The following is a 22,798-nucleotide window of genomic DNA, read 5'->3' as shown; positions in this document are numbered from 1 at the left end:
ATTTAAGATTATGTTTCTGGGCAAAGTTGAAACTGCAGTTGGAGCAGGTCTTACATTTGGATTTGGTATCTTGGGCATGAGTGACACCATTTGGGGCCTGGGGTTTTCTCCTTATCAGCTCCTTACACCTTCTGCCATGGTAGGAATTAGGGTTTCCTTTACAGGAGCACCCATTGTAGTTCTTGGCAAGCGCCATCAGGAAGAACCTCCCCCCACTGAAGTTACTGCTGTTTCTTTTACCAGGTGAATGAAGATTTGAGGAAATAACCACGTCCTCTGTTCAGGATGTCTTTTAGAGGCGCCACAGTAATTTCTTGTCAGTGTAGTCCCGTTAAGTCTCCAGCATTGGAGGCCTCATTTTTTTATTTTTATTTAAGTACCCAGTTCGGTGGTATTAGGTACATTCACAATGTTATGCAGTAAATCTCCAGAATTTGTTCATCTTGCAAAACTAAAGCTCTCTATCCAATGAACAACAACTCCTCATTTCCTCCTCCCCCAGCCCTGGCAGCCACCCTCCTGCTTTGTGTCTGTTAGTTTAACTACTTTAGAATATAAATGGGATCACATGACACTTGCTTATTTTTTTAGTGTAATATCCTTAATTTTCATCCATGTTGTGGCATATGGCAGACTTTTCCTCCCCCCCCCCCCTTTTTTTTTTTTTTTAAGGCTGACTAATAATTGTTATGCATATATTATACTACATTTTCTTTATCCATTCATCCACTGATGGATATTTGGGTTGTGACTAATGCTAATACAGTGAACTAGGGTATGCAGCTGTGTCTTTGAGATCTTGTTTTCAGTTCTTTCAGGCTTATACATATATATATGGCTAATCTGCTACGTGTTTGACCGTTTGACTGGTCGCTATGATGGTGCGCACTGGCACTGTGGACCTGGTCCCCACAAGGCAACACTCAGCTTCCCCCAAGTGGGACACAGGCCCCACCACCACCCCGGAGGGACAGCCCACCAGATTACAGCCAACACTGCCGAGACCCCACGATACAAAACGTGGCCCACGGCCCAGCCCGGAAATGGTCACTGTGGGCCCTGGGTAATAACCTCGTGTAGCAATGCCCGGCTTCCTCTCCCTAGCAATGACTAGCCTCCTTGCAATTTCTTCAGCCCAAGAACACGACTTGCTTTATAGCCAGGTGCAAACATTTCACACTTTAACCAAATGTTTTCTGTGCCTCATCTCATTTGATCCTCACAGAAGTCCTGGAGTTGGTAGATAGGAGACTGGGTGGAATCCTGTTTTCTTTTTATTAGCTGGAAAACGGAGATTTAGAAAGTTAAGAAACTTGACCCGACTGAAAAGAAGTAAAAAAATGGTGGGCCTTGAAAATGACTTCAGGTTTTCTCACTGCACAAAATATAGTCAAACACTGCTGCAGTTAAATATTTAATTAACTCTTTGCTCTCCCTGTGTGATCTACAGTAATAATTTGCGTCATATTGACATTTATTGCTGTGTTGTTGACAATTACCTGAAAGAGAAGTTGGGTTGCTTCACTAGGCTGGAAATAGTTTAGCTACATCAGAAAGCAGGTTTAATTAAGCAAGTTTATTCTATATCTATAAAAGGCTAATTTGACTTGCGCATATAAAGCTCTCACTGGAGGCAATTGCACATGTGTGTTTTGATCTGTCATTGTCGATCATAAATTTGATTGACACTTCTATTATAGAGAAAGGGTGAATAGCAATACTAAAATATTTCTTCTAATTAATTTCCTTTCAATGTGCACGAATCTGTGCACCAGGCCACTAGTATACTCAGAAGTGGGATTGCTGGATCATATGGTAATTCTATTTTTAATGTTTTTGAGGAACCTCTATACTATTTTTCATATTGGCTGTACCATTTTACATTCCTACCAACTGCACAAGGGCTCCAATTATTCCACATCCTCACCAATACTAATTTTCTGTGTGTGTGTTTTAATAGGGGCCATCCTAATATGTGAGATATGGCATCTAGCAGTTTTGATTTTCATTTCTCTAATGTTTACTGATGTTGAATATCTTGGTCATTTATCTTCTCTGGAGAAATGTCTAAGTCCTTTGACCATTTTTAAAAAAAGGCAGGATATTTGGTTTTATGTTGCTGAATTTAGGGATTGTTTAGTCCCTCATGATATATCTGACTTGCACATATTTTCTCCCATTTTATAGATTGCCTTTTCACTATGTTGATTGTAGTATTTGATGCACAGAAGTTTTTATGTTTGCTGTCATTCCATTTATCTGTTTTTGCTTTTGATGCCTCTACTTTCAGATTATCTCCAAGAAATCATTATCAAATCTAGTGTCATGAAGCTTTTCCCATGTGTTTTCAGCTAGAAGTTTTACAGTTTTAGGTTTTACATTTAGGTCTTTTTTTAAAAAAAATACTTTGATTTTTTTACAGAGAGGAAGTGAGAGGGATAGAGAGCTAGAAGCATCGATGAAAGAGAATCATCGATCAACTGCCTCCTGCACATCCCCCCGCTGGGGATGTGCCCTCAATCAATGTACATGCCCTTGACTGAAATTGAACCTGGGACCTTTCAGTCTGCAAGCAGGCCGATGCTCCATCCACGAAGCCAAACCAGTGTCGGCTACATTTAGGTCTTTAATTCATTTTGAGTCTTTCCCCAATTGTGTTATTTTGGCATCCTTATTGAAGATCATTTAATTATATATGCCTGGATTTATTTCTGGGCTCTCTATTCTGTTCCATTGTTTTACACATCTGTTTTTATGCCAATATTATTTTTTTGATTACTGTAACTTTGTAATATTTAAAATTAGAAAGTGTGAGTCTTCAAACTTTGTTATTTGGGGTCCCATGCGATTTGGATTTTAGATATAAATTTTAGGATTTTTTTTTTTTTTCCTATTTCTGCCAAAAATGCCACTGAGATTTACATAGCAATTGCATTGCATCTATAGATCACTTTGGGTAGTATGGATATTAAGTTTTCCAATTTATGAACATGGGTTATCTTTCCGTTAATGTGTGTCATCTTTAATGTCTGTCAGCAGTGTTTTGCAGTTTTTAATGTACAAGTTTTTTGCCTCCTTGGTTAAGTTATTCTTAAATAATTTATTATTTGTAATGCTATCATAAATAGGATTATTTTCTTTTTCATTTATTTAAATGAAATTTCTTTTTTATTCTCACCTAAGTAATGGTTTTACTGATTTTAGACAGAGAGGAAGGGGGTGGGGGAGAGTGAGAATCAGCGATGTGAGAGAGAAGTATTGATCAGTTGCCTCCCACCCACGCCAACCAGGGACCAAGGATCAAACAGCCACCTAGGTATGTGCCTTGATCAATAATCAAATCCACAAACTTTTGATATCTGGGACAATGCTCCAATCAACTGAACCACTCAGCCAGGGCTTATTTTCTTTTTCAGATTGTTCATTGTTAGTGTATAAACATGCATCTGATTTTGCATGTTGATTTTGTATCTGTCAACTTTGCTGAATTTATTTTAACTTTTGCTGTTATTTTGCGTGGAATCTTTAGGATTTTCTACATATAAGATCATGTTTGCAAACAGAGATAATTTCAGTTCTTGCTTTACAATTTGGCTGCCTTTATTTCTTTTCCTTGCCTAATTGCTGTGTAGGACTTCTAGTACTATGTTGAATGGAAATGGCAAGAGTGGGCATTCTTGTCTTGTTCCTGATCTTAAAGGAGAACCTTTAAATCTTTCCCTGTTGAGTGTGATGTGAGCTGTTAGCTTTGCACATTTGGTCATTATTATGTTGAGGTAATTTCCCTCTATTGTCTTTTTTAAAAAAAAATATATATATATCCCTAACTTTGTCATATAACAGTCCTCACATTCTTTCTTTATACTAATCTAGTTTCTTTTTCCCTGAGAAACTTTATTAAAAAAAAAAATATATATATATATATATATATATATATATATATATATATATATATTGATTTGAGAGAGGAAGGAGATGAAGAGAGAGAGAGATAAACATCAATGATGAGAGAGAATCATTGAGCAGCTGCCTCCTGCACACCCCCTACTGGGGATCGAGCCCACAACCCAGACATTGCCCTTGGCTGGAATCAAACCTGGGACCCTTCAGTCTGCAGGCCCACGCTCTACCATTGAGCCAAACCAACCAGGGTTTTCCTGAGAAACTTTTATCCTACAGCTCTTTTGAGTAGAAGCTCCCTGCCTCTTCTATGGGTTGGCATTCTCTTAGATCCTCAGAACCTATTCCAAATCATTCATCTTTCATCTTATAAAAATCTCTCCTCTTTTGAGGCTATATCATAAAACTGTAAACCTTCCATCTTTCTGGCATCTCACCTACATTAGGCTTAGGTGCCTGAATTATCAATGTCCTTTCTTTCTAAGTGTTGTTAGCTTCCTGGATGCCTTGAGCATTCATGTGCATGACCAATCTGACACTCTAACTTCATCTATTCTTGGGGCTCTCACTATTATTCTGCCCTATTTCAACTCTAAGCACTCTCATTGGTTGAACGCTTGCCCTTGTTCCACTTCGGAAATATGAAGCTTCAGTATCGTAGTTTCTCATATGACCTTCTATTAGTCCAGTTTTCTTCCCTTCTACTTGCAATGTTATCAAGACCTTTTGTCCCTTGGACTCTTCATTTTTGTCCAAATATATACCCTTTCATTTTCCTATCCTAGATTTCTCGATTCAGCCAACACCTCACTCCCTAACTCCATTTTTCTTTCACATGTTCTCTCGTGGCTTTTTCAGTCTCTTATTTCCTCCTCTTCTTTCATTTAAAGTTTTTGAATAGGTTTTCTCTGTTTCCCTATGCTTCTCATCATCTTCATTAGAATTATTTTCACCAGTTTTATTTTTCATTCTTTTTGCTCACGCAGTTTTAGACATAGTTGACCCTCCTTAAAACAATTTTCCTTGGCGTATAACTCCCAAATTTCTGTTTTTCCTCCTATATGTTTGGATGTTCTTTTACTCCATTTAGCACAGTGGTCGGCAAACTCATTAGTCAGTTGTGCCAAATATCAATAGTACAACGATTGAAATTTCTTTTGAGAGTCAAATTTTTTCAATTTAAACTTCTTCTAATGCCACTTCTTCAAAATAGGCTCGCCCAGGCCGTGGTATTTTGTGGAAGAGCCACACTCAAGGGGCCAAAGAGCTGCATGTGGCTCATGAGCCGCAGTTTGCCGACAACGGATCTAGCAAGTAGTAGGGAAGTGGTTATCTTGGACTCTGCCCTCAGCCCTCTTTTCCTTACATGGTCTCTTCCACTCACAATGGCTTCAATTTGGCTGTATGTAGACAAACCCCTGTTTTGAGGTCCATACCTATGTATGTATTCGACTGCTTACCTTACCTGTCTAGTTGGATGCTTCACAGGTGTTTCATCCTCATCAGACTAAAATATATAATCAAAAGCTTTCCCATTCAACCTCTTCCTTCTCAGTGATTAGTACCACTCATCACCAACTCATTTCCCAAACTAAAAATTTGAACATCATCTCCCATTTGTCCTACATACTTATTCCCCACATTCAGGTTATACATTCTAATAAATTCTGCTTTTTTTTTTTTTTTTTTTTTACATCTTTTAATTTGTTCAATTTCTTTTGTCTTCACTGTCACCATCTTTGTCCATATTACTACAATCATCTCTGGCCTGGATTCTTATTAAATGGCTCCTTACTGTTCTCCTTGCATCTACTCTTGTCTGTTTCTAATCATTTTCGCACACCATTTCTGGAACATATCAAAGGTGCAGATTGCTGTTGCCTATAGGCTCAAGTTCAAAATTCTTAGCTTCACATGAATTGGGCCCATGTGTATACATTGTAAATAGAGAACTTTCAAGTCTTGCAAAGTGACATGTTCTGTTTCAGGGTTCCTTGAAGGGACTTTGCATATGGTGTTCTCTGATGGAATTCTTTCCCGTACTCTTCCCATTTCACGTAACAGCAGTCCTCTACCATTTCTCCAGGCCTCAAATATTTATTCCCTGTCTGGGGAGACAGTGTAGGTTAGTCAGTCTTCCTACATTTTCTTCATAGCACTATGAACTTCTTCTGTGTAATGCTCATTACTATTGTAATTATTTGTTCCATTTGTTTCTTCTTTAATATCATAATATCAAAGAGCAGGGGCCCTGTTTATCTTTCTCAGTGTTGTTCCCAAGGCCCAGCACAGAGAAGGTACTTGTCATATATTTTATTTATGAGGAAGGAACAAGTATGAGAATGTAGGTCTGAGTCAGAGGGGCAAAATCCCTGGCCACTTCTGAATTTACAACCCCAGGCTGTTGGATGTTTCTGTGGAGAACTAACTGTACACGAAATCCATAGCCAGGTGACTCATTCCTTTTCCACAAATTTACTTTGGTATATTCCCAGGTTTCTTCAGTTTCCTGCTCTGCCTTCTCTGTATTCATTCTTAGACAACATTAACTCCTATTCAAGGAGAAAATAAAGAACACTGGACAGTTGCCCGTGTGCACACTTTTGTTCTTTGTCGAATTGGATGAGGTTGGTATCCTCCTGCCCAAGGCCAGCCCTGCCAGCCCTGAACTGCATCTCATTTCCCCTCTCATGGTTATCCTTTTCCTCACTGTATCCTTACCCTCATCTTTCCACTTATTCTCCCCCCCCCCCACCTTGTCAAACTTTATAGCTTATGTCATTTCCCAACTGTGTATTCCCATTTATTTACTACCCCTCTCTCTTCTGTATATACCATTTTTGAAAGTGTACTTCACACTTGCAATCTGTCTCCATTTTAGAATAAGCTTAGTATAGATTGGTTTCTATGACATCATTTGGTTGAACCTGCTCTTGACAAGGTTAGTGATAGCTTCTTAATTAATCAAGTCAATGGATACTATTTTTATTTTTTTAATTCTCACCCAAGGATATGTTTTTGTTGATTTTAGAGGGGGGGGGGATGGACGGAAGGGAGGGGGAGAGAGAGAGAGAGAGAAACATTGATGTGTGAGAGAAACATTGATCACTTGCCTCCTATACACACTCCCACTGGGGATCGAACCCACAAGCTAAGTATGTGCCCTGACCAGAAATCACATCCATGACCCTTGGTGCATGAGATGACACCCAACCAACTGAGCCACCGGCCAGGGCTCAGTGGATACTTTTCAATCCATATCTGCCACATTTTATTGGCTTTAACCATATCCTCTTCAGTTCTCTTTGGGGTGTCATTTTGCTCTGCTGGTCCCTTAAATGAAAGTTGGTGTCTCCCAGGTTCCATTCTCACTCTAACTTATTAGGTGATCATAGCCATTTTAGTGTTTTCAGGTGTGATATGTAGATTTTGGAGCCAGAATATTTCTCTAGTCCATGTCTTGTTTCTGGTGACATTCTATGTTAACTGTGTCCCTTGGAGTTGTATAGCCATCAGAATCTTTCTAACTGAGAACTCTGACCCTGTCACTCTCCCACTGACAACCCATAAAAGGCTCTCCAATATCTAGAAGATAACTACCCAGTTCCTCAGCATGGCATAAAAGGCCCTTCCTGATTCTGTCCTTGTCTTCCTCTCTGGTCTTTTCTGATCCCTTCTCATCCTCCCTCCATAACCTTAAACTCAACCTCTGTGCTCCGCAGTCTTTAAAAGAAGGCCTCTCTGCTGCTGTTCCCAGCTCTGTCTTTGTGCACGTTCTTCCCTCCACCTGGAATGCTTTGCTTCACCTGACCAATAACTCAGAAAATGTGTCACAAAACTATGTTAAGCAATGATGGCATTATTAGAATAGGAGGAAAGAAAAACAATATTTAATGAAGAATTACTTTGTATCTGGTGCTGGGCTAGTCATTTCCATGTATATGGTCTCATTTAATCCTCAAAATCACCCTGCGAGAGAGGTATTAATATTTCTATATCACCGATAAGGAAATTGAGCTTCAGAGGAATTAGTAACTGTCTGAAGTCATATGGCTACTTATTCATGACGTGGGAATTTGGACCCAGGTAAATCATGCTCCAAATCTCACATAATTTCTTTGCTTGTGACAACTTTGGAGAACAATGTTCACTTTAGTATATACACTGTGCTATTTATTGATGACATTACCTTTTAAATGCCTTTCATATAACTTTATCAGAGCTGTACTGTTTTGTTATGTTCCTGCTGCATTTTTGTTGTGGTTATTCTTAATCCTCACCAGAGGTTATTTTGTCATTGATTTTTAGAAGGAAGGGAGGGAGAGAGGAAGAGAAGGAGGGAAAGAAGGAGAGAGGGAGAGAGAAAAAGAGAGGGAGAGAGAGAGAGAAAGAGAGAGAGGGAGAGAGAAAAAGAGAGGAAGGGAGGGAGGGAGGGAGAGAGAAAGAGAGAGAGAGAGAGAGAGAGAGAGAGAGAGAGAGAGATCAATTGGTTGCCTCCCTCACATACCCCAACTAAGCTGGAGATTGAACTTGCAAACCAGGTACATGCCCTTGACCTGAATCAAATCCAAGACCCTTCTGTGCACTGGCTGATGCTCTAGCCACTTAGCACACTGGCCAGAGCCTGCTGCATTTTTAACTGCTCAGATGGAATAAAGCTCCTTTATAAAATAAAAAGCATTTATTAGCATTTAATATAGATTAGTGGTGGCAATAGGCACTTTGTCCATGGGCCAAGACACTCATTGCAAAGTGTTTAGGTTTTGCCCTAACTGATTTGGCTCAGTGGATAAAGCATTGGTCTGTGGACTGAAGGGTTCCGGGTTCGATTCCGGTCAAGGGCATGAACCTTGGTTGCGGGCACATTCACAGTTGGAGGTGTGTAGGAGGCACATCGATGTTTCTCAATGATCTTTCTAACTCTCTTTCCCTCTTCCTTCCTCTCTGTAAAAAAATCAATAAAATATATTTAAAAATATTTTTAAAAGAGTGTTTAGGTTCTTACTCCATGCCCTCAGGTTTCTGTATATGTTTTAAATTTATATTTTTGTCTGATTTTTTAATTTGTTCTCCTTTTTACTTCCACTCTGCCTTTTACTTTTTTGTCCTTTTTTTAGCTGCCTTCCCTGTTTGTCAAATATACTTCCCTGGAACAGAATCAGAAAAGCTCAGAGAACATGCATTTTAAGAACCATAACCTTTTGCTGAAACCTGTTTAGCTCAGTGGTAGAGCATCGGTCTGCGGACTGAAAGGTCCCAGGTTCGATTCCGGTCAAAGGCATGTACATTGGTTGCAGGCACATCCCCCATAGGGGGTGTGCAAGAGGCAGCTGGTTGATGTTTCTCTCTCATCGGCGTTTCTAGCTCTCTATCTCTCTCCCTTCCTCAGTGTTCCTTGGTAATCTTTGTTCCTTTCATGGATGGAGACCTGTCCTCGCTATCCTGGCTCTGGTCTCTTCCCCATGATTTTGGCTATTGAGCCTTGGTGCACACAACTCCACTAACCCTCCTGGCTCAGCAGCTAGCAGTCACAGTGCTCTTGCTTAGTTCTGGCTCCTGGTTCTCAGCTTATTCTTTCGTTTCTGCACTGCTGACACCAATTCGGCCACCCACTTTGGCCTTGACCCAGGATCCCCTCCTGCTTATTTCTGTGGTGCCTCTAGCCTTGGAGATATTTAAATGTGTAGTACCACTTGGAGATATTTAAATCCTAGCAACATCATAAATCCCTCGACATTACTAGTAAACTTGCAAAGCAAATGTGATTCTGTAGTGATGCACCTGGTTCCCAGGTCCCTAGGGCTTGTCTAATATTGGAGGTTTTTCTATCCTCTGAACATAGGAACTTGAATCTAGATTACTATGCATTGGCTTTCATAAACATTGGTGGGAGCTCACCTTTCAAATTCTTAGAAGACATACAAATAAATGGTTATGAATTTGCTGGAGGGTGGGTTCAGAGTTATTCAGTTTTATTGAGAACTTAGGAATAATGACAATAATAGCTAACAATCAGTGCTTGTCACGTGTCACCCACGACTCTAAGCACTTTACATTATTAATTCATTTGATCTTCCTAACATCTTTATAAGATGATTATTAATCTCTTAGTAGTTTGAGATTAATAGCCCTGTACTTAAGATGAAGGACAGCAAGATTAAGTCATCTGCCCAAGCTCACCCAGCGAGTAAGTGTTAGAGCCGTGATTCAAAACCAGGCAATCCTCAAAATGGCTCCGATGTTAGGTAGTGTGAGAGAAAGGAAGAAGTATAAGCGGAGTTCTTATGCCATAAGCCCCATATGGCATCGATAGATGTTTTAATATCCTGCTTCAAATCTGGGCTTCTCAGTCAGTCCGGCCTGGGCTCCAGCCTTCCCTTTGCCACCTGCTGGATGTGTGCTTTGGGCAGGTTATCCCAGCTTGCTAAACTTCACTTTTATTCACACACAGGAACTTACTATATTATTGTGACACCTAAGTGAAATAATCACTGCTCAGGGCACATGTTAAAAAAGCAGCTGCTTTTGTGATAGACCTAGAAGGCCCTCTGTGCTGTGAGTTGTTCAGTCCATGGGAGGGCTGCCTAAGGATAAAAGGATTAGTTACTTTTTTGTTATGGAAATTTTAAATATAAAGATTAGAAAAGTATAATGAATCGGCATGTTCCATCTTTAGCATATAGCAGCATTTTACTAATCTTGTTATGTTTCTACTTTTATCCTGGAATATTTCACATATTCTATCTCTTTATCATTTCATCCATAAATACTTTAGTACCTTATCTCTAATAAGTAAGGACTTAAAAATTCACAATGCCATTATCATGAACCTTACAGAATTAAAAATCTCCCATCTCACTCAATAGTCAATCTGTTTATATTTCCCCTATTGTCGCCCAGTTTGTCTGTTTTACAGTTTTGTTCACATCAATATCAAATCCAGTTTCATAGATTGCATTTGGTGTCTGTCTCATAAGCTATACCCTCCAGCCCTCCTTGTTACAGGACTGATTTGCTTTAGAAACCAGGCAGGTCTCCATTGCCCTGTAGAATTTTTTATGCTCTGCATTTGGCAGCTAACACAGTGTTCAGTGCTGTGAAGCCATACTAGAGCTTGAGACAAAAAGAAAAATCAGTGATAGTGATTGCCTTTATTTAAAACTGTGATATTGGGTGCATCTTGGGGCTTTTTGGCATTCATTTAAATTTTTGTGTTAAAGAATTTATCTCTATTACTGTGTGTGTGTGTGTGTGTGTGTGTGTGTGTGTGTGTGTGTTTGGCATTCTTTTGAATTTTGCACCTGAGGCGAGCGCCTCACTCCCCTCCTGCTAGTCCTGGCCATGAGTTAGTTGTTTATTTCTCTGTTTTATTAACTGGGAATTAGGGCCAGATTCTAGGCTTTGCTACACCAAGCATAGGTGGTAGTCCAGCAGCATAGATTGTTCCTGCGGCTTCTTAGAAATACAGAATCTCAGGCCCCACCCCAGACCTGCTGAGTCAGAATCTGCTTCAGCCAGAAGGGGTTTTAGTGCACATTGCAATTTGAGGAGCACTGCTCAGAGACATAATCAGATTCAGGTTTAATTGTTTTGGCCAGAATGCTTCGGAGCATGTGTGGATTTCTTGCTGTGTCATGTTAGTAAGTACACGGGTCTGGTTGTCCTGCTTTGGGCGATGTTGAGATTGAGCTGTGGATTCAGATGGGGTCAGCCTCATCCCCCCACTAGAAAGTTAAGAGAGGGGCTCCTGAGAGTTCACTAGAGTAACACAGTAAAGAGGAGGAGCAACTGTGTGTGTGGATTTGAAAGTGGGCTTCACACTCACCAGCTGCGCACCCTGTGGGTCAGTTCTCTGTCCGTAACAGCAGCACCCACCTCACTGGGTGGTCATGCAGGTTTCCTCATGGGCCTGGCACACAAACTCCTCTGCCAGAAGTAGCACTTTTCTTTCTCTTCTTTTGGCTTTTCCCTCCTCATCACAGAAAGTATCCTAACAAAGGTGTCTTTTGCATGGGGCCTTGAGGAGCCAATAGGACAGTGTTCTTGGTGATGTTAATGACCTGAACAATGACCAGGCAGGAAATGGAAAGGCATAGTATATCTCGGAGATTGGCAAAGAATTTGACTTCACTGTAGAGTTGCATTTTAAAACATTTTTATTGATTTCAGAAAGAGGAAGGGAAAGAGATATAGGAAAGACTGATAAAAGAGAAACATCGGTCAGCTGCCTCCTGCAGGACCCCTACTGGGTATCAAACCCACAAATCCAGGCATGTATATGCCCTGATTTCGAATGGAACCAATGATCTCCCCGTACATGGGACATCGCTCAACCAACTGAGCCACGGTCCTGGCATAGAGTTGCATATATTTTTTTTTTTCAATAGAAAGTCTAAAGGTTGAAAGGGTATCTGTAGTTTACATATGAGGTAAGGAAGGCCAGAACCAGAGTGGTGGCATTAGAAGTAGGAAAAATGGCAGGTATGAGGTTGTCATGGTGTGAATGATACCTGAGCGTGGGCAGTATATATAGGCACATACACTTCTGTTGGGCTTGGGTTTTGCTACTTTTTGGCTATGTGACCTTAACAAATTACTTAATCTTGGTAGTGGGGATGATGGGATCTGTTTAGCAGGTTGGTTAGAAAGGTTGAGTGAGATGATGCATGTTAGGTGCCTGATACTGGGCCTGGCTCATAGCTACATCTCAGTAAATGCTAGCCTTTAATATTACTAGATGACTGGATGTTTGGGTCAAGGAGAGGAAGGTAGGAAAATCACTTTTTGGTTTCAGGACTAGGATAATTGGCTAATGAGGAAAATTGCCAGGAGAACTGGTTTAAGGAGATGAAAGTATATTTCCTTTCAGAAATGTTGAGTTTGAGATCCTGATAGGATACCCAAGGGGAAATATTAGATTCCAGGGGGAAATTATGCATGCACTTACAATAACCATTAAAGTAGGGGTGGGTGGTGGGTAGAGAAAGATTGACTAGATCTGTTTTTTGTGTTGTTTTGTTTTGTTTTTGGTATAGATCATGATTTCAGTAATGTCTTGTACTTCATATGTATCTCTGGGATTTTGGGCAAAGCAGATGTTTTACGTGATGTCGGAGAATTAAGCCCCTGGCTTGGCAGTCAGGGGTCCGGGCCTGGCTCGTTCAGCCGTAGCAGAGGGCAGCCAGAGCTTCTCCCTCTCATGATTCCTCTTCATTTCAGATTTTGTTGCAATTTTAAGAAAGCAGTTTGTTTTACTTTTTAGCTGTTTCAAGTTTTGTGTGTCTCTCTGTGCGCAAGTGGATGCTGAAATTTGGGGTATTAATAGGTACTATTTAAAGAAGCCTCATTTATGCGCAATTAAATAATATGCCTATCAACCCAGATTTGATTGGGAATCAGGGAACCTTTTTTTTTTTAAGTGCAATGTAATTTCATTATGTTCCCTTTTCTTTCAGTTCTTTTGGCAGATTATTTAGAAACAGACTTTTCTTTTAAAAAAGAAATCTATATTATTTTGTTTCTTCCTCATGTTTATTGGTATTTGGCGGGGGGGGCGCTGAGATGGAAGGGCAGGGGATATATTTAAGCTATAGTTTGTTTTGTTGATGTTACAATTTTTAGTGATATTTAAATCAGCGGTTTAGCTGCTCCCAGCACTGCAGATTGAATAATCATAGCTGATGCTAAAACTGACCCCTCTCCAGGTAATAACTGATATCTCAAATATGTCATGCCATGGAACAGCACATATACCGACATTATAATTTGAGTTTATAGATCAGAAGTTGTCCAGATCTACCCTGTATCCTGGAGCCCAAAATAAATACCCCTTATGCACACTGTTTATACAGAATAACGTGTTGGGTGGGAGACAGCTTGTCTTCTTGAATAGCTGTCATAATCTCCATAGATTCGAGTACCTTGTGTATAATTGACACTCAACATATATATGTGTGTAGTTGTGTATGCAAATGTATAATGGTCAATAAAACAGAAAGAGCTAGTGTTTTGATAGCCTAGTAAAGTTAATGTTATACAGTAAGTGGAAGAAAAGTATCTGACATAGAATGTTTAAATTGAGGTGTTGAGTGAGAATGAACAAATGGGAAAAAGAATAGGAAGTAGAAGAAGTAAATGAACCATAAAAGAATACCACTGGGATACTTAGGAGAATTATATTTTTACAGAGTGCGATATGAAGATATAGGCCTTTCCACTTCCATTTTTTCTCAGTAGAATGGGGGGATAACCTACAGAATCCATTTCCATCTTTTTGGTTGAGGTGAAGTTCTGTGGAACAGACCAAAATGATTAGCTGAGTGATGTGAGAGACCCCTCAGGCAATGCTATTTTTCATTAAGTAATTTCCTATCCTGAATTGTACAGGGAGCAAATTGTTGTGGAGAAAACCCAAGAAGTTAGGAGGTACTTGAAATGCCTACAAGCAGTGGCTTATTACATTGAAGTGCATATAGGTACAGGGTGGGGCAAAAGTAGATTTACAGTTCCTTTCCCTCCCTCCCTCCCTCCCTCCCTCCCTTTCTTCCTTCCCTTCTTCCTTTGTAACCCAGCAAATTGAGTATTGGGGAAATGCTCTTGCTTGCTTTATATTATTATGGTTAAAAATACTGATTTTTGCATTGCCGAATATACCACCAAACTAAAGAAATCCATTCGGAGGTACCATTTAACCTCAAAATTCCTGAACACAAGTGTAATTACTTTTCACTGGCCCAGATGAAAGCAACGCCACACACTCATCCTTTGCATTTGATGGGAGACATTGTTAACTTGCTTTTTCTTTTGCTACACGTTTGCCATCAGCAAGAGATGATGGAGTTTTAAGGCCAGTGATGGCCTGTGGGGCTCCTATGTTCTCCCTTTTTTTTATGCACTCTAAAGGGTATTGAAATGAAGACAGTCACCACTCACTGTATGGTAATCAATAGGATTTCTTTCTGACCCTTTATACTTTCATGACATTAGGGAAGTTCTTTATCTCATTGTGCTCTGGACAGATATGAAGATATAAATTCTTAAGTAGCAGGTGACATGAAGGGAGTCCTGGGGAACAAGAGGAGACACTATCATCCTTTGGTTGGTGGAAAGACAAGACCGGGAGGCCCTAAAATCCTTGTAAAAATCATTAACATTTTTACTGCTATCTTAGAGTTTCTGACCTCTCACACTGCACATTTTCTCCTTTCCGAGGGAAGTCTTTAGGTCTAGAAGGTCAGTCATTCTTTCTTAGCATTGTCATTTTCCCCTTTGTACTTGTCTTTCTCTTGGGCAGACGTGGTCAGCATTTTCCCATGGATGCAGAGCCTCACTGCCAAACCGTCTGTGTGGGTGGGGAGCGGGTGTATGGGAAGGGGGGGGGGGGGGGGCGGGGATGTGTTGTTTGAAAAAGCTCTCCCCCTTTGCACACAAGAGCATCTCTTCTCTGAGGTTCATTTTCATCTTTGTTTCCATTTCTATCCCATTCCCGCTGTTACATGGGCAACCAGTGGGCATCGCCCATGGCAATGTAATGATTAATTATCCTGGGAGGCTTGGATAAGTGGAAGTCGTTGCTGTAAACATCGAAACTTGAAATGTGTCTTTGTGTGAAGCAAAAAGTATTTGCATACACCAAGGGAAAAGCGGTGGTAGAAATTGTGTGACCAGCCTCTGGACTGAAGCGGGAAATACTGGTTTTAGGGAGAGAGGATGGATCAATGCGATTTTTCTCTCTGTGTAAAGTTGTTATTGAAATAACAACTTATCTTATCTTGCAGTCCTAAAGTCATAAATAAGACATTTATGGCTTAGACTAAATCGAGAGCGTCTCATTTCCTGTGGAAGCAGGCATGGCCGGGTGCTTTAAAGCCTCGGGCTGAGTGACATCAGCATGCTTTTTCATTTTATAATCCAGAAGCTTCTAATTCCTCAAAAAGAAAACCCGCATTTGAGGACTGAGCAGGGCTTTGGGGACCCTTTCTGATTTGACTACATCTTGTAGCACCTCTGTGTTTAACCGCAGTTCGCCCTGGAGACAGCATGGTGCATTGCAAAGAGGAAAGAACGTGGGCTTGGAATTGATATACAGTACTTTTTTTTTTTTTTTTTTTTTTTTTTTTTTTTTTTTTTTTGTAACATGGTCTTTAGCTCACATTCAGATTCTTGACCCATGAGCAATCAAGGATTACTGTGATGACCAGACTCAGCCACGGGAACATTTCTTGTGGTTCCTTTTAGAGGATTCTAGTTCCATTACCCTCTCCCCAAACACACACTCACACACACTCACTCACACCTCTGGGTCATCTTGCTCCAATAGCACTCCTGAGACTGTTTAAGTTTTTAATCCTCTCCTGCGCTCAGCACAGTGATGCTTCCTCTTGCCTTTGGTGGTAATCACACTGAAGGACCATCCCAGTTGATCCCTTGGTCCAAGCTTGCCAAATACTAGTACTCACACAAAGAATAACCTTCAGTTTTCCCCACAGGACAAAGGCAGCCTTTCTGAGCACAGTGTATTAGTCTCTCCTGTTCAAACATTTGCCACGTATTGATTAAACGGGTATTTATTGAATCCCTTCTATCTGTGAGTCTGTGCTATAGAAGACAAAGTGGTGAATTAGCCAACCCACAACTTCAAGACACAGTTACGGAAGATAGCTAAGACAATCAGTGTTATGTGTGGTGGGGTAAGGGTGTGGGTGGTATGTGTTCGGCCTTCTATTTCTTAAAGATGGAGGGATAAAATGGTCAGTCCTTGGAGGGGTAAGTCATTGTGTCTTTTAGGAACAGCAAAACATGCAGTTTGTGAGAATAGAGGCTGCATCAAGGGGCAGATGGGAGATTAGGAAAATGTGCTTAGCCTTTTCCTCTGTTCCACCGCATTTTCCCTTTGGCTTTCAGATGAGGTGCCATGTCAGTTTACCTGGGCTTCAGTTGGTGTTTTCTGACAGCTGTCCCAATGCCCATCGAACCTCTTTCTGCTGCTTCTACTACTCACCCTATTTGTACAATCTTATCCACTCTCATCCCTCCTCTTACCATGCATATCTTTAGTCAAGATGGCAGACTGCACTTCCAGATGTGTTTCCAGCTGTACCTGGACACCTCCACTTGAAGTCTGCTCACTCTCTCAGGTCAACAGAACCAGAGCTAAACTCAGCTGCTTCCTCCTGGACCTGTGCCTACCTCCTCCTGCATTTCATCTCTGGAAAGAGCACCACCTTTGGTCAGATGGGTCAAGGCAGAAACTCGGGCACTGTCTTTGATCCCTCCCTTTCCTTTAATTTCCACAAGCCAGCTCCTAAGTTTCCCTCTTAAATACTGCTGAATCTGCCCTCTTCACGCTGTCCCTTATGCCAGGCTCCGGGTTCCAGTCATCATTGCAGTTATTACCGACCTGCAGTTCTGGAAGAACCCTCCCTACATAGCCTTCCTTTGACCATGTTCACACCTCAACCAGAATGATCCTCGGGTATGAATGTAAAGCTGATTACATCAGTTCTTAAGATCTTCCCAAGGCTTTTTGTGGTCCTTAGGATAAAATCCAAATTCCTTAAGTAGCTTAAAAGGCTCCTGACTCCTCAAACCTCTTCTCTCACTGCCCCTCCCAGGGCTGCTGCCTCTAGCTGCCCCACACTGCCTGCAGGGTCCCACATTAGTTCTGTGCTAGCTCTTGTGTGCTTTTCACCTGCTGCTTCCTCTGCCCAGATTTAAATTCCTTGCTATTTTTGCCTGGTTACTTTTGATTTTTCCCCTGGATCTCAACTTCAGGGTCACTTCCTCAAGACTAGGTTAGCTACCCTTTATAATGTGTCTCTTTTATGGAGCAGATGGAAGTCAAATCACATGATGATTGCCTGCTGAGTTGTCCTTTCTTCTAAACAGTAAGCTGTATGGAGATGGGGAATGTTGGGCTTAGTTGCCAGTATATCCCAGACACCTAGCATAGTGTCTGGCATATTATTTATCAAGAACATGCCTTTTCTAACCACTGATTTTTTACCTAAAGCTGTTCTTTGTCACTTGGTCCAGAGTTTCTTCAGGACAGGACCAAATCGTGTTTGTTGTACTGTACCTGGCACTTTGTGTTAAATGAGTTTGCTTCACCAATTACTTGGGGCAACTTTATGCACCAGAGCTTATACAAATGTTAAATAATGTATATCTAAAAGTTAGGTTAGATAAGACGATAAGTAATGTGATTAAATGAATAAATGTCCTATAAAGTATACATCCAAATGATCATTGCCCATCTGTATTGTCTGACATTATGAAGAAAATGCACTGAAGCATTTGTATCAGAGTCAGGTTGGCATGGGCTTAGATTTCAGCTCTGCCACTTAGTAACACTGTGCTCTTGGGCATGTCCCTTTCCTTCTCAGGGCCTCAACCTCTTCATCTGTTAAAATGAGAATATGATGCCTGCGGTGCCAGGTTGTTACGGAGATTCAAGGTTTATGAAACCATCTGCTGTTGGACCCAGTACATGGTAGTTGCTCTGTGAATTTTAACATACTTTCTCTTTTATTCCAACAATGCTGCTGTTACGGGAACAGTTTTGGAATTTTTTTTTCTTGAAATAGTTTTCAGAGCTTGCTACAGACCACCAGAATTATCTCAGTAGGAGAAATCTTTTTTCTTTGAGAATATGTTTGATTTTTAGAAACAACTTGGTTCACAGAGGAAGGTCAAGGTGGTTAACACTATTTTTGATGTTTAATAAAAGTATGATTTAATGAAGTTTTCTGTAGTATCTAAATTGACACATATTCTGGCTTTCTCACAGATAAGACTGACAGCATAGTCCATTTGACACATTAAAATTCAGCAAATTAACTATCAGAAAAGTCTTTTGATTTTGACAGCACTGATAAAATAAGTTGTTGGTAAGCTCAAGAGAGACATCATTAGTAATATTCTTAATTACAAGTTATCCATCAAAATTTTACTTCTAGTGAAAAAGAATTGAGGAAAACATGATCCAAGGTGCTTGCCCATATTCTTGTCAGTATTTGGGACTGTTCTCTTGCCAGCGAGGTCCACAGGAATCAGTGAGGCAGAAATACCGGGAGGAAGATGGTCTCTGCTGTGATCCCGTGGAGCGGGAACCTTCGGAGCCTGTCCCTCGGAAAAGGGAGGAGCCGGCTGGGGAAAGGACAGGGACATAGCGACAGGCATTCTCTGCTCTTATAGAAGCAGAGAGGACTTGTACAACGTAATCCTCAGGATATGTTTGTAGGATCAGAGATTGGAGGCACAGGTTAATCCCTGTACTAGAAAAGGCATCAAAGCAGGTAGGAGGAGGAGCAGTTGGCCAGGCTGGAAGCGGCATCCTCGGGAGGGGGGAAGCTGGATTGGGGATTCCAGTCCAGGGGGATCTGGTCACAGTGCTCAGGTTAGCACACGGAGCCTAGTTGTATTCTGTGATGCATGGTTGCTGAGGACTCGGTATTTTACCTTGTCATTGTATAAAAGATTATGAATGTGAGGGATCAAGTCAACTATAAAGGGTTGTGGACATGTTAATTATTTTAAAATGTGTTACTAGTTTGTACCCTGAATTTTCCTCCGTGTGTGTGTGTGTGTGTGTGTGTGTGTGTGTGTGTGTCTGTGTGTACACATATGCATATATGTACCTGTATCTGTTGATGTTAGAGTAATTCACTAAGGGCTGTGATGGAGAGGGATGAGGGTTGGAGAGAGGACTGCATGAATATCAGTGGATCTTGGGTGAGGGCGGAGAGGAAGCTTGTACAGCTAACTCCCTTTGCCACCCATAGTCGTGGAGCAGTGTCACTCAGTCAGCTGGGGACTGAGCCTGGCAATAATGGTCCCTGTGAGTGAGACTTCACAAATGGGTCCCTATGTGTCCATAGGTCTTGGTTACACAGCGTGCGCTTTGAGGTGTCATTGTGGTTTTAAGGGCACACGAATCTGAGGTTAGATGGGCAGCACTGATGCCTCCCCTTGGCTAGTGTTTCCTGATTGGAGCTGAATGCTCTCTGAAACCCGACACTGGCTCTGCAGCCAGGCTGTGGGAGAAACGTCATTGGGCAGCCTTTGACTGCACCGTAGCAAAAAGCAAGTGGTGGTTTATTTTAATGTCTTTTAGTGCATACTTAAATACCAAAAATAGATTTGAATTACTGTAAAAATGCAAAATTTGAGGACTTTGATGTTATGAAAAAGGTCTGAAAAGAGAATTTAAGTGAAATACCCATTTCTCTTAATTCTTTTCTATAAATTATTTATTGGTCACCCTTTCTGGGTACTTGTTTTCTTAACTTCAACCTAATTAAGAACAGGTATCTTAGCAGGGCCAGCAACATGTATTAGAGATGTCTCTTACAAGTGTGAGGTGATACCTCATTGTCATTTTAATTTTCATCTCTCTGATAGTGATGTTGAGCCTTTTTTTTATATGTCTCTTGGCCATCTGCAACCTTTAAATAAATAAATAAATAAATAAATAAATAAATAAATAAATAAATTATATATATATATATATATATATATATATATATATATATATAATATTGATTTCAAAGAGGAAGAAGGAGAGAGAAAAACATCAGTGATGAGAGAGAATCATTGGTTGGTTGCCTCCTGCAAGCCCCCCACAACTCAGTCATGTGCCCTTGACCGGAATTGAACCTGGGACCTTTCAGTTCACAGGCCAACACTCTATCCACTAAGCCAAACCGGCTAGGGCATCCGCAATCTTTTTGATGTAGGGATGATGCTCCAACCAACTGAGCCACCAGTGCAGCAATCAGCCATTTAAAATGCTCTTTCGATATAAATAATCACATTTTAAAGACCTTGATGTTAGATGAACATATTTTGATGGTTTTTATTTTTGCAAGCCAAAATTTTGCCCCATGCCACAATTTTCCATTTATGATTAGTGAATGTTTAACAGTGTTATATAAAAGAAAAAAAAGCGAGTTAGGTAAAACAGTAGCAGAAGCAACTAAATGTCAGATTTATTTCTGGTGAATAACCTAAGGATTTCCACTGGTAAGAAAATGCAGGGTAGGTGCAGAAGTTTTCTATGGCTGCCCTAACCAATTATGAAAGTTAGTCATTTAACCCAACACAATTTATTATTTTAACAGTTCTGTGGGTTAGAATCCAACAGGTCTCACTGGGCTCAAATCAAGGTGTTGGTAAGAGCTGCACTCCTGGAGGCTCTAGGGAGGAACCCATGTCCTTGCCCTTCCAGCTTCTAGGAGGTATCCACATCCCTGATGTCCGTCTCCAAATCCAGCAAGGTTGCCTCTCTGAACTTTGTTCCATAATCGGATTTGCTGCCCATCACAGCCAGCTGAGGTTCCGGTGATTAGCTTAGGCGCACCTTCACAATCCATAATAACCTGCCCACTCCACCCCTAAACTTAACCATATCTGTAAGGTAACATACCCCCTGGTTCTGGAGATTACGATGGATGTTTTAGGGAGCATTAACCTGCCTGCCTTATACTGAAATAATTAACACAGTGTTTCATTCGGAGAAAAGTATTTTCCATACATGGCCATGATTTGTTATAAGGTCTTGAAGAAACCTTCACTTGGGTATTTTGTAGGGAAGGTTGTACATATCTAAAAAAAAAAAAAAAAAAAAAAAAAAAGCCACAAGTTTTATTTGGATTTTGACCTACTTATTAAAGCTAACTTTCACTATCTTTTGTTTACTTTGATAGTGATAACCTGCTAAGGAGAGCAGCCTGTCAAGAAGCTCAGGTAATGCCATTTGCTGTGGAACAGTTAGAACCGCCTTGTCTCCATCGTGCAGAAAACTGGTGCTATTCAGGGCACTTGTGCAGTGCCTTGCATCTGGGAGGTCTGGCTGTTTTTCCCACCGTCGGGACGAATCAGGCTAAGAGCCAACTCTGAACAGAAGCAGCGGAAATGGACCATCTGGTGAAGAGCAGTTCTAACGCCCACCTCTTTAGACTTGTTTACTTCTGGATTAGTCCTGAGAGCACATGGGAATTGGTTCCCATCTGCAGTTGTCCTTGAGGATGGGACATCCTGAATCATCCCTGATCCGAATAACCCCCAAAAGATATCAGTTCAGAACAGGTGTTACTTCAAGTCAAACTTCATAAAACCGTTGGTTCCTATTTTTAAAGCCTTTCTCTTGTAGCCCAACTGATTCATACCATGTGCATTGTTATCCAGCCCATAGAGGGTGCCCTTAAATATTCATGCATCTCGCTGTGTTAGTTACAGTTGGCTTGTGAATCCTTCTAAGTTAAAGACCATATTTTTGGTCTTCCCTTTCCTCCAAATTTATACATTCTACCTTGCAGATGAATTTCCATGACTGAGTTGCCCTTTTGTTATATGTCATTTAAGTTTGTGATGTCAGAAATACCAAAAAAGAAACAGGAATTCAAAAAGGTATTATGCTTATAGTAGGAGACGTGGGTGGTGAGGTACTGATTGTTCCTGAAGTGTTTTCATGGATGACAGTGGCAATAGGTACTATTAGTAAACTCTCTTTAGTGGTTATCTAATTGTTCTAAATTTGTATTTCCAGAATTTGATAACTTCTTTGCTTGTTTTATCTCACATGACTCTAGTTGTTTTGGATATCAAACTTCATATTCAAGTTGAGGTGGTCCCCACCCCAAACTAATTTGCCATTAGCAATTGGAAAGTTCCTTGGGACATGGAACCTTTTTCCTCTCTAAGAAAATAGTGGTCGTAGGCTCCTCCCTTTCTTAAGGTAGATGCCTCCACCTCTGTTCTGAATTCCATCTCCTCTTACTTTTTCAGAGACTCTGTTCCTTGAGTTGTTTCCTCCCTTCATATATTTTACCCCTTCCCACTGTTCTAATTCTCCACTTCCCAGCACACTTTTAGCTCCTCTATCTGAAGTAAGTGAATT

General features: G+C 40.7%; 1 protein-coding gene across 5 annotated transcripts in view; it reads left to right on the top strand.

Annotated features, from left to right (window-relative positions):
• Positions 1-22,798, top strand: part of AGK (acylglycerol kinase) — a 67,059-nt gene that overhangs the window by 5,713 nt on the left and 38,548 nt on the right. For all 5 annotated transcript variants that reach the window (XM_084896775.1, XM_084896772.1, XM_084896773.1 and 2 more), the window contains one exon: positions 21,606-21,645. In XM_084896775.1, the coding sequence (XP_084752901.1) occupies positions 21,606-21,645 (40 nt within the window). The remainder of the gene's footprint in view (positions 1-21,605; positions 21,646-22,798) is intronic.

Source organism: Pipistrellus hanaki (genome assembly GCF_964339955.1).
Source record: "Pipistrellus hanaki genome assembly, chromosome: 10".
In the NCBI taxonomy this organism is placed as follows: Eukaryota; Metazoa; Chordata; class Mammalia; order Chiroptera; family Vespertilionidae; genus Pipistrellus; species Pipistrellus hanaki.
This window is presented reverse-complemented; position numbering and strand designations above follow the sequence as displayed.